Below are 13,574 nucleotides of genomic sequence, written 5' to 3' on the forward strand. Positions count from 1 at the left end.
TAATGGATGCTAAAAAATTCAGCTTTACATCAAAGGAATAAATTACATTTTAAAATATATGCAAACAGAAATTGTTTTTTTAAACTGTAATAATATTTCACAATATTACTGTTTTCACTGTATTTTGATTATGTAAATGCAGCATTGGTGAACATAAGAAACTTCATTCAAACACGTTAAAAAATCTTACAGACACCAAACATTTGAATGGTATAAGTACATTAATATGATACTGTATGCATGTTATTTTAGGCCAAGCTTAAAATGTAACACTCATTTTAATACAGTATATAACCCTTATCCACCAAGGTGTCCTTGGCCTAAAAAAGTTGAAGAACTATTATTTCATGCCGTGGAATTCAAACAGATATATTTCTAAAGAATCCCTTCTTGCAACATAGTGTACAAGTCAAAACTTGTATATTGCTTATTGTTTTGTTTTTTGTCCTTTCTGGAGCGTGACAGACATGGGCACACTAAACTGTCATTGTACTGCACAAAAATTCCTCACACATACCTACTTTTGTGTTATACAGAAAGCATACAGGTTTAAAATGCCATGAAGGTGAGTAAATAATTACACTGAACTTTTCCTTTAATGTCCTTTACAGCATAGGTCTACTAACTTGGTTGGCGAGAATTTAGTGTACATAAAAACAGCAATAACGGAAGGGCACTCTCTCTCTCCCTTTGTAAATGTCTTTGGGTGCGTGTGTATTTGTGGAGCTCATGATGGTCCAGGGCCGTGTAGCTGATTGCCTGTTTTGTGGGAGAATGGGCTGTTAAAAGCTGGAGGGTCTGCACTTACCTCTGATTACCACTAAGCCTTCGTATTCCCAAGAGCTCGTAGATGAGGCACTCTAGTGAGTCAAGGTTAGCCTTGAGTCATATACAGTCGCTAGATCTCATCGTCATGTAGCAGAACCATCCGGCTAAGTCCATAAAGGGACTCTTCATTTATCACGAGGAGTGTGAATGTGTTACTTAAAGCCCTTTTTACTTCTCCAGTGTTGTTTTTCATGCTCAGGCTGACTTTCTCCACGTTGGTGTTCAGAATTAAACCTGTCCGAATTGCAGTACTTCATGTTCTTGAAAATCAGCAGCTTAAAGAGTCCCAAGCTCGTGATTACTCGTAATCATGCAATCTTGTGTTTCATTGTGATCATAAAGCCTAAAAACTGGACTAAAAATGTCCCACACTTCACCTGTTTCACCTCTTCATGCCACTCTTCCTCTGTGGGATCCTGTTCACGTTGTGTGTCCTCCTGATAAACTTTTTTTTGTCAGATTTCATACATCAAATCATGTGCTATAACTATATATTCATATATATACAGAATACTGTGCAAAAGTTTTACGCCACCATTTGATTTGTTGTTTTAGCAATGGTATAATGACCATATGTGACCCGTGCAGGCAAAATGAGTCAGAATGCGCACAGGCTAATTACGAGCTACAGGCAAAACAAGTGAAAAAAGTCAATTTTGATCGAATTTGAGGTTTTCACAAAAATTTGTTCATTAAGCCCTCGTCTATCAATCTCAATGCTCCACATAGCAATTAAACATCTACAAGTATCTTTATTTCTACGTTTTCTGAGAGGAGTACCTTTCTTTTGTCCATGAAAAATGCCATTTTTCTCTGCTACACGAAAAAATGTACAAAAAAAAATTTATATATATATATATATATATATATATATATATATATATATTTTTTTTTTTTTTTTTGTACATTTTTTCGTGTATTTTCTGTGTGTATCTTAATAAAGAGACCGAAAAATAAATATGGATGGTCATTAAAACATTGCTAAAACAACATGGCTGGTGGTGGCCTAAGACTTTTGCATAGTATTGTACTTTTCCAGTTTTTACATCTTGCCCATTCTGTCTTTTCAACACCAATCACACCTAGAGGGAGGATTTCATTTATTGTGACCTTTCACATTAAACTGAGAAATTTGATTTGACAGTGATCTAAAAAATAAGCACTTCAAATTGATGCAGCAAGAAATCCATTTACTTCATTTTTGGTGTAATGAAGGAGCTCATTGTTTGAATATTAGAGATTGGATGAACGAAGAGATGATATCACTGATCAATAATTGTAAAAAAAAAAAAAAAAAAATCAGTAAATATCATATTTTTCCCACAGTTCGCTGTTCAGAAAAATCTCACGTCTCATTGGACCGCCTCCATATTGTCAGCTCACGCAAGACAGACGATTTTGCCTGCGGGTACAAGATAAGGAGACACCAATTAACTGGAAGCTTATTGGTGATAAAACAGAGCCCTTCTGCAGTATGCTTCATGTAGAAAATGATGTCTGTGTTTCTTCTTCGGAGACCATTTGGAATTAGCGGAAAGAATTGAACAGCCTTAGATTAATTTCATTAGCTGTGTGCTTCAGTGATAGAATAATAGGGTGCCAGAAGGAGAAGGACTCTTCTGTGTTTCAAAGGTCAATTTATTGGAGCGTTTGGATGATTAAAGTGGGGAAAAAATCTGGAAAATACTCTGTTGCAAACTATTTTCTTGTTCTTCTTGAAATTGAATGGCTACTTCACAGAAATATCTTGTAGGCTTTTGTTTGTACACCAGTTTTAGCAATAATACAGATGTCTACACAATTGCATTTGGTGTTTTGTTCTTAGTTAAAATTAGAAATCCTCTGGAGCAGCAAAACAACAACAAAAAAATGAAAAATGTAGATACTTGCGATCTTTGCCTAGTGGGCTTCCCTCAAGCTGTTTGCATTTCTCCAATGCAGAACTAAATATGTGACTTGTAGGCAAATCTACATCTCAAGAGCAAGCAACAAATATATAATGCCATATTTTGACATGGCAGTACCAATATACCTGTTGTTGAGATCTGTTGAGATCATTTTAAGCGGCATTGGGTCTTCTATAGCTGCTGCTTGAATGGTATCTTGGTACATTTGTTGGCGATCAAATATTCAATATCTCTACTTTCCAAAATTAAGGTAGTTGCTAGATTATCAGCAGGAGCGGTTCAAACTAATATCATGTAACTTATGTCTCTGTGATGATTGGTTGATATACCAAGGGAGGCTAGCTTCCTCTGTGATATTTTTTTTGTTTGTTTTTTTCAACTCTCTTAACCGCTGAATGTGAGATACTCAATGGTGATTGGCTAATTTTTTTTTCCAACGGAGGCAAAAGTCTCTGGCTTTGGATTTGCCTCCCCCTTCCCTTCTCAACCCATCAGACGCACCCAAGCACAGTTTTCCGAACGGCAGATTTGGCACGTTCGGGGAAGTGTTTCCGACTTCAGTAATATTTTATGGTGTTACAATGGCAAAATTACAAACAAGAAATTCACATTCAGAGGCATGAAATGAAATGAATAACTGGGGATTTCGTTAACATTAAATCGTCCTTCTCCCATTTTCCACCTCAAAATTTTGGGTAGGCTGTGCCTCCCCTGATGAGCCACCAGTCTCTGTCATATATAATATATATAAGTAAATATCTGGTGGGCTACTATGGAAGTCTATTTATGCCTATAGTAAAAAAAAAAAAAAAACACAATGTAACTTTATATCTCACATATCTCACAGTGTGACTTTATATCACAGTGTGACTTATTATCTTACATTGTGACTTTGTAAGTGTGGCTTTATATCCCATAATGTTGCTTTATATCTCACAGTGTGATTTAATATGTCATAATATTGCTTTGTATCTCACAATATCTCATAATGTGGCTTTATATCTCACAGTGTGGCTTAATATCTCATAATATGACATTATATTTCACAGTGTGGCTTTATATCTCTCAAAATGATTAAATTTAATCTTAACGTTAATCCCACACTAAGTCTTATTTACTGTCCACTGTGCATGTGAATCAGTGCCAATTCCAGGGTAAATTACTGCAGTCTTCCTTTATATGGCATTAAAAGTGTGTGTAAATAAACATTGTATTTGCTGTTTTGATATGGCTTCTATGTGGAGTAAAACAGCTCTAGGCAAATTTAACCATAATATAATTGGCTCATAACGCTGTGAGGGGGTGTCCCATACACCACTGGCTGAGGAAAGAGCACTCAACATCCTGTAGTGATCATTGCGCTTGTGATTGCCTGTTAATATCACTTAGTGTGTTACAGCACAAATTTGTCTCGTGCTTCACCGACACAAACACATAAACTCAAGAATCATATTGTTTCTCCCACTGGTCAAGTTATTTTTCAGTGCTGTGTGAGTGTTGTCAAGTCAATTTGAATTACACATCCCCTGCTGTTCTTTTAATGTCAGAGTTTTCTCACTTTCTCATATTTTCTTTCCTTTGTTCAAATAGCGTGAGTCATATATCCACGCTGCAGTCAGGATAACACCCCCCATAGAAATCTACTGATGCTTAAACTGACACATCTGACACTCTTGAATTGTCGCAGCTCCTGCGTTATTATTCTCTAGATTAAGAATAATTTGTAGCACAATAGTCGTACTGACTGTGAAAAATGTCATCCTGACTATCATAATTACTCCAGTGCTAATCAGCACATCCTCACATGCTCTTTCTGTCTATTTTTTCTCTCTCACACTTTGTCTAGGTAAGTACGCCATGCGGGACCTCGTGCACCGACTCCCGGGCGGGAGCAATGCTAGCGCAAGCAGCGGGGGTACGGCAAACAGCACAGCAGGTAAAACCATGTGCGATGACACTGTTACGGCTATATGCTGCGCCCTACACGAGGTCATCACCAAGAACATGGAGAACGCCAAGGCCTTACGAGACGCCGGTGGCATTGAGAAGCTCATCGGTATTGCTAGGAGTAAAGGAGACAAGTAAGTAGTCTTTTCTTTTTATAAAAGCCCTTCATCTTTTCACTAACCACTTGCAATCCAGTCAAACCGGCATTAAATATCCTGAAGTGTGCGCTAACCACTAGGCCATAGCCTTGATTTTGCTTGTGTTTTCATGGACCCCGAGGCCTGTCAGTTGTTTTGTTCTCCAGAAACTGTGCATTGCTCTTGGAGACATTTTATTTTCCAGCTACACAGTTACACTTTTATGCCAGCACCTTTTTAAAGAGATGAACAGCATGAGTCAGATCGCAATAAACATTTTATGAGCTTCATTGAAAATCTTTGGGATGTGCTGGAGTAGACTTTACAGAGTGCTCACCTCTTGCATTGTCAATACAAGATCTTGACCAAAAATCGATGCACCTCTTGATGGAAATAACATCACACATTTATTTCCATCGAGAGATGCATCATTTTTTGGTCAAGATCTTGAATTGACAATGCAAGAGGTAACGTCTCCTCCAGCACATCCCAAAACTTATACTGAGGATTCATGCTCCCTCCCAACAATTCTTTCACAATTTGAGCCTGATGAATCTTGACATTGTCATCCTGGACTATGGCCATGATACACCTTAATACATGGTTGTTTAAGAAATGAAAAGCTACACACTCCATCTTTTAGGGTTAAAAGTACCGTTGCCAAACATAACATGCTAGAAAAATAACAATCACTATAATAATGATCCATCCATAGACTCTTAAATATTTGCCTTTTAAAATCCAAACAGCGACTTTTTGTTTGGCCGGGCATTGTGTAATATAATATAGGTTTTAATTATTTTTTATTGTGAGCCCCCTGTATACCCTGTTGAAAAAAACAGCATATGCTGGTTAGGTATGTTTTTGATGTTTTGCATGGCAGCCGGTTTGAGCTGGTTTATGCTGGTCCTTAGTTGGTCATGAGCTGGTTTAAGCTGGTCCTGAGCTGGAGCTAGTTGCCTAGGACCAGCTTTTGACCAGCTCAAACCAGCTGCCATGTTTCAAAACATACCTAACCAGCATATGCTGTTTTTTTCAACAGGGTATACATAGATGTATTAATAAAGACATGTTCATTAGATATGCATGCAACAGGTGTTCGCTTCAAATGTGAGTCATCCAGTCAGATTTCAACTCAACATCCACTAAACTAAGAATCTAAACTATAAATTTTATAATAGTCATTCATTAATCTTTCTTTATGCTGTTTGCTTTAGTCTCATAGAAACAGCAAATGTAGCCTGTCTGACAGTGAGTGAGTGATGACGCTTCCTGCTTAAGTCAGGATGCACACTGTCAAAGACATTAATCTGACCCTCATCAAGCTGACACTTTATATCCCCCATCAGCTATTCATACCCTCTGCCCACCCCGTTCAAGCCAATATGGCGATGACAGCTGCTTCCAGTTTCCTGCTGAGAGGTTATCAAAGGGACAAGCCATTCGGTGCTTGCTTGTCTGAATATAGCACAAATGCAACCGGTTGATTTAGTACCAGCAAGTGGCAGCAACCGTGCTCATTCTGATATGCATCAGGTTTGATGACTTTTGATTTGGAGCGGATTGATTTGGTGCAGATTGTGATATGTTCTCAATTCAGTGTGCACAGCAGAGCAAAATAATACACTTGTTGCACTTGGCTGGATAAAAATAAGCCATTTAAAATTGAACATTTAGCAAAACATTAGGCCAAAAAAGAAACTGCCTTTCGGTTTTTGTGTGCAGTATGAATACAGTCCAGACTATATATATAGTTAGAGGCCAAAAGTGATGTCAGCCCTAGGAAATTAATATCTTCACACTTTATTCAAATATTATTAAAAAATTGTTAAAGATTTTGTAAGCATACAACATAATTGTTAGCAGCAGATCTTTCAAGTCCTGTAGGTTACGAAATGGAGCCGCTGTGGATCAAACTTGTTGATCCAGGACATCCCACATATGCTCAATTGGATTGAGATCTGGGGAATTTGGAAGCCAGGGCAACACCTTGAACTCTTCATCATGTTCCTCAAACCATTCCTGAACAATGTGTGCAGTGTGCTGAAAGAGGCCAATTCCACCAGGGATAACCATTGTCATAGTCTCAGCTCAGACGTCACGTCCACGGACCGTTGGCTGCACGTCTGATGCATATAGTAGAGGTCTTTTTTTTTTCGTCCCGCTCCCGCAAGGTTCTATTCTGCACGCACCCGCTATCCGCATAGTGATTTTCTTCCCGACCCGACGGGTCCCGCTAAATTTAGATCGTTTCCAGAATCTCGCATTTAAACTTCCCCTAAAGAAAGAGAGTGATTGGGGATAACAAATAAAAAATGTTGCATAGCATATACAAGATTTTTATTTGTCTTATGATGCTGTCAACACCCTAAAAAATGTCAGAGAAAAAAATGAATAATAGGCTAAATATCACAGAGAAAAAATAGGCTAAATTAAATAGCCTACAACATGTCCCTCAAAACTATAGGCTAAACCAAAAATACATACGAAAACTGTTGGCTTACTAGCTATACTGCAAAATGAAATCTTTTTTAACATCCATGCAAGAACAGAATGACGCTGACTGACAACCGTTTCAGAACGTCTCTCCTCCAAAATCCAATCCCAAAGGTTGAATGATCTCTGAAGGTGCACTCGCACAGACCTCTGATGCAAAGAACATATCTTGGCAGGTTTCTCAGGACAGGGAACTGGTGACTGTGTGAACGCCACCACTGCAGAAAGTTTTGTTCGCTTCAAGTTCAAACACAGATGCGCTGATGCCAAAGCATCTCGGGAGCGACAGGGTTATTGTCAGACCGCCCGCTCCCACCTAAAGTACACTATAGTTACAGACCGCAATCTGCCTACACTATTCAAAATTTAATCCCGCGCAGCAAGAAATCTTATCGGGTCGCGGGAATGCAGACCTCTAGCATATAGCACACTTAACTGGAAACACTTCAGGATTTTCGAAGTCGTCATCTGGTTGGTTGAATTCTACAGGATGTCCGGGAGACGTGTGTGTCACGTTCTTTAATGGTCCTGGAAACAAATGCCGTGACGCCAAACCCCCCTCATGGAAGAAGAACGAAGAAATTTATGTCCACATTTATGTCCACGGATTCATCGGACATGGTGACCTTCTTCCACTGGCCTAAGTTCCTGTTCCTACATGCGCGTGTCCATTGTAGGCACTGTCGACGGTGGACAGGGGTCATCATAGGCACTCTGATTGGTCTGCGTCTACACAGCCCCATACGCAGCAGACCACTGTTGGTAAATTCTCACCACTGCTGACTAGGAGCGACACACTAGCTTTGCCATTTCAGAGATACTCTGACCCAGTCGCCTTGCCATAACAATTTGGCCTTTGTCAAAGTCGCTCAGATCCTTATTCCTGCCCATTCCTTCTGCATCCAACACGTTGATTATGAGAACTGATTGTTTGCTTACCATCTAATCTACCCAGACCTTAATATGTGGCCTTGTAGGGAGATGATCAGTGATCGCTTCACCTGTGACTGGTCATAATGTTTTGGCTCATCAGTGTATATATGCAGACCTACTGCTCATTTGACAAGCTACTTTTCAATAACGATGTAACTAACAATGTTAGTTTCCTTCTCTGAACCCACACTGATGGAGAATTCACAGCCAACCTGAAGTCTTTACAGCATTACATCACCGAAATGAGAAGTTTAATTTGAGAAAGGGCCTGACTCAACTGAAGATTTGAGCATGTTAAAATCCATTTTGAAAGATGAGGGGAGAGACAAATCAAACGTACAGCTTCACCTCTAAGAATGCATTTTGTCATTTATGAGAGGAAATGATGAAGGATGAGCGGCATTCATTTCCTCTATTAAAGCCATGTTCACTCAAGGACGGCAAAGATTTTCTTCTAACTTCATTTCAAGTGGCAATTGTAAATTGTTCCATTGTGTCCTTTGAGCTGAAATGGATTGACTCGGCTCGGCGAAAGACAAAAGACACAGCTGTTCTATCAAATCGGCTGAAGTCAAACAATTTGTGTCATTTTTGAGAACCAAGAGATTGTTTCTTTTGTTTGTGGTGCATTGTTAATCATAACAAAAGCTGCTGTCCGTGTGAGATGTTTGCACAGAAAGCAGAGAAAACACATTCATCTGAGCAACAATGTGCCAGGATTGGATTTTCATTTTCTTCTGTTATGTTTTAGCTTTTGGAATTTTGATCTTGTGTGAAATCTTAAAGTTTGGTTTTTTTGTAAACATTTTGCATTCAGTTTGCTTCAAAATGTGGTGTTTTAAATGTGTCTCTGTTATGCTGATATAGATATATTAGAGATTTGGGTTCATACAACATACAATTTATCCAAAGAATTATTTTTCTGTGATGTCATTCATTAAAACATCAATAGTACGCTACAGTTCAAAAGTTTGGGGTTGGTAAGTTTTTTTTTTTTTAATGTTTTTGAAAGAAGTCTCATATGCTCACCAAGACTGCATTTATTTGATCAAAAATACAGTAATATTGTGATATTACAGCTTAAAAGAACTGTTTTCTGTTTGAATATATTTTAAAATGTAGTTTATTCCTGTAATGGCAAAGCTGAATTTTCAGCATCATTACTCCAGGCTTCAGTGTCACATGGTCCTTCAGAAATCATTCTAATATGCTGATTTGCTGCTCAAGAAACATTTTATTATTATCAATGTTGAAAAGCGGAATATTTTTGTAAAAAGTGTGATTTTTCAGGATATTTTTTTCAGATTCTTTGATGAATAGAAGTAAATAAAAGTAAATAAATTTCCTTAAAATTATTGAACAGTAGTGCATGTCTTCTTTTTTGAAATGCTTATTTTATTATTTTTTTTAATAAATTGATTATTTTTAATTTATTATTATTATTATTGTATGTTGTTTAATAATTTATTTTAATAAATTAAATAATTAAATAACAGTACAAGTAATATTATTTAATATTAAACATTTTATATATTTAATTGATAAATTAATTTAAATTTTTTGAATAAATCTCGCATGCTCTCAGTTTTATCAAATGGCTTTTTTTTCAAAGTATGTCTGTTATCATCTGCATGCTGACAACAGACATACTTATGTAAAAACAATATTGAATGACTATTGAAACCATTGAAACCATATGTCCATTTATTACTGTTAAATCTCTACTTGACTCTACTTGCCTGTTTTCTTTTCTCTCGCTCTCTCACAGACACTCGCCTAAAGTGGTAAAGGCAGCATCTCAGGTTCTCAGTAGTATGTGGCAGTACAGAGATCTCCGGAGCCTTTATAAGAAGGTAGGAGACCTGCTTCCACTCACGACAGCTGTGTCCCACTTCATCCATCCCAACCTGAGGAATTCATTTAGCATGCTAACTGATCTCCCACACAATTGTGTTTGAACTTTTAGAGAAAATAGTTTCGAAATAAAAAAAACTGGAGAAGCGTTTTTTGTACCCCTCCTCCCAGACAAAGATGTGCGACCCACTGTTTATTCAGCACGACACCTTGTAGCCGACTGCAAACATTAATCCGCAGTGACTAACAAAGAATGCTCTATTGAGCAATAGCGGCCAGGCTGAAGAGATATTTCCATTCAATAAGTGCTTGTTGCACTTACTATTGTGTGGATCTATTCAGACATGTCTCTCACAGATTATTGAGGCAAACTTTGGCCTTGGCTAGCGCTGACTGCATTTAGAACATATTGTGTGGTCTGAATAGAATCGCAAATAGATTGACGTGAAGAGACCTTGTATGAATGTTCCCATATTTCTGTGCAACAGCAATTAACAGCAGACTAATCAAACAGACTTATTTTTTAAATACCAAACCAAACCTTTTTTAGCTAACCTTTAGGGATTTATTTATGTTATATAAAAAATTGAATTGGTACTGTGGGTAAGTTTTTAAATATGTGTATAATATATTCAGACATGCTACTCATTTCACTTACTACCTTTTACAGTTTCCATTTGTAAAACTTGCACCTTTGGGGACCGTAAATAGACAATGTGCTCATGAAAATTAAATTAAGGGCAGTTGGAATTAACCTATTACAGGGTTAGTTCACCCAAAAATGAAAATTCAGCCATTAATTACTCACCCTCATGTCGTTCCACATCCTTAAGACCTTCGTTCATCTTCGGAACACAAATTTAGATATTTTTGATAAAATCCGATGGCTCAGTGAGGCCTCCATTGCCAGCAAGATCATTTCCTTTTTAATGCCCAGAAAGGTACTAAAAACATATTTAAAACAGTTCATGTGACTACAGTGGTTCAATCTTAATATTATACAGCGACGATAATACTTTTTGTACACCAAAGAAACAAAATAACAACTTTATTCAACAATATCTAGTGATGGGCGATTTCAAAACACTGCTTCATGAAGCTTCATAACATTAAGGTTGAACCACTAAATTAACTTTTAAATATGTCTTTAGTAGCTTTCTGGGCATTGAAAATGGAAATGATCTTTCTGGCAATGCAGGCCTCACTGAACCATCGTGTTTTATCAAAAATATCTTAATTTGTGTTCCGAAGATGAACGAAGGTCTTACGGGTGTGGAAAGACATGAGAGTAAGTAATAAATGGCATTATTTTCATTTTTGGGTGAACTAACCCTTTAACAAGTAGCTAGATTGCTTAGGTTGTGTTCAGACACAAACAATGAATAGAGTTTCACATTAACGAGGTCAAACCAAACTAAAATGCTCCCAAATGAACTAGTAGCAAGAGCATGTTAACGGAAATTTTGGGTTTTGACAGACCACTGTCTCCCAACAAGTGCTAGAAGCCTCTAGGCTGCGAGAACACACCGTTCCCCTTCGCTGAGCAATCTCCGTCCTGACAGATACGACGCTGGATGGTGAGGAACGTCCCAGACTGAGCTCTGTAATGTGTCGTTTTGCCAATTCGGCTCTGAAGAGTAGGTGCTGAAGAATTACAGCCCACGGAGACGGCGACAGATTCCACACTGACCTTTAGAGATGAGAAAAGGCCACGAGCTGACTGCCTGCACCATCGAGATGAGTTTAGAAGTGTGTCTGCAGGAATAGAGGCGTCCCTTCTTCAAACTGCGTTGGAGAGAGAGCGCAGCGCTGGGCTAATTCACAATGCCTGTTTGAAAATGTCTATAATGATATGTAATTATGGATGTTTGCGAGTTTACCCCGCTGAGCTCGCCACCATTGAAACCAATGTCGAATTACGAGCTCTAATTTCATGTGCACATACTATTAATTACCCTTTCTGTCTTTTTTTAAATATTTAGAGGGTTTGACGAAAAGGTAGCATGCGTAGATTATAATGAAAGAGAGTAATTAGAACGCCGATTCCCATTATGCTAGCTGACTAAATATCTATAAATAATATCGAACAAAAGACCACAGCACTCACAGGTTCAGCAGCGCTGTGTTCGCATGCCGCCTTGAGGCAGGTTATCGAACTGCTGCTTTAGCTGACGCAGATAAAGTGACGAGGTCAAGGGCGTGGAGGACAGCCGGAGCTATAAATGCATCATCAGAGAGGCTGAAGTCGTTAAATCTACAGTATTGCTTATTATATACAGTTTCCACATTGATTTTGGAGGGATGGAGCCCTCTCGCACTCTTTTCAGCCCCCTCCAGGCTGGTTTGCAAAGATTTTTAAAAACTCCAGCAACCTAACCTGTTTCCTCCAACCCAGCTGAGCCCTGGAAATGTCACCGGGGATGGTATTAAGCAAAGGGCAGCAAGAAAGAGATTGCTATTATTAACATTTGCAGAGCCCCGTCTCTCATCTCATGAGTGCATAATGACAGTTGTTCCACATGGATGTGTCTTTCTCTCCCTCCGTTGAAATGAAAGGTGTCAATTGGATGAGTCGGGCCACCTGAGGTGCGATTCTTTGTGTTTTGGGTGGTGTGACGGATGAAGCTGAGAGAGAAAAGGGAACACAAGAGGGGAGGAAAGCAGAAACAAGAGGTTTGGGAAGCCAGACACCTCCCAAGGCTGTGAACAATGGCCTTGTGCCCAGGAAGCTTCTAGCCAGTATGGGAGGAAATTGTGTTATGTAGTTTAACAGTCTTTAATAATATACTCCATATTTAATAATATATTGAGTTCTGTGAGTCCAGTATGCTTTATTATCCTTTGGTTTCTTGTTTTATGATTTAATTATGAGTTAATTAATTTAATTTTTACACATTATTTTATTTTTTTTATTCATTTATTTTTTGTTTGTTTTTTTGGGATGCACCGATACCGATTTTAACAAACAATCATTGGCCGATTCCAATACTGATACCGATATTTGTCACTTGCTCTGTTATTTGAAGTTTTGTCATTAAAATAGATAGTGTTTTGTTTTAATCATGTTTTAAATTAGCAAAGTTTACAATCACATGCTACTAGCTAGTTTATTGCTGCTGGATCATCAAATAATTTCTAATGAACATGGATTGGATCCATTTAACATTGAGCAAGGCCAACATAAATACATAAATACAACAGAACAAATATACATATGAAATTAGGTTTAACAGTAGTTTTTAGGTAAACAAATATAAAGTAACACTGCATATTCTTCACTCTATAAGTTATTAATCCTTACTAAAGTTAATAAAGATATTTAGTCAAGAGTAGTGAACAATGTTTTGTCTTTTGTTGTTTGATTAACATTAAAACTCAGACAGCAGCGCAGCAGGATTATTAGGCTGCTGTCACTTTAAGAGTTGCACGGATCCAATATACTGTTACACAAGCGACACTAACAGTGTTTCAC

The 13,574-nt window shown here is 37.9% G+C and overlaps 1 protein-coding gene across 1 annotated transcript in view; it reads left to right on the forward strand.

Moving 5' to 3' along the window:
• The window catches only part of ctnnd2a (catenin (cadherin-associated protein), delta 2a), a 340,625-nt gene that overhangs the window by 308,943 nt on the left and 18,108 nt on the right, over window positions 1-13,574 (forward strand). Inside the window, 2 exon segments of the mRNA XM_051881748.1 lie at window positions 4,582-4,816; window positions 10,017-10,101. Coding sequence (XP_051737708.1) covers window positions 4,582-4,816; window positions 10,017-10,101 — 320 coding nt within the window.

Source organism: Ctenopharyngodon idella, chromosome 23, assembly GCF_019924925.1.
Source record: "Ctenopharyngodon idella isolate HZGC_01 chromosome 23, HZGC01, whole genome shotgun sequence".
Taxonomy (NCBI): domain Eukaryota; kingdom Metazoa; phylum Chordata; class Actinopteri; order Cypriniformes; family Xenocyprididae; genus Ctenopharyngodon; species Ctenopharyngodon idella.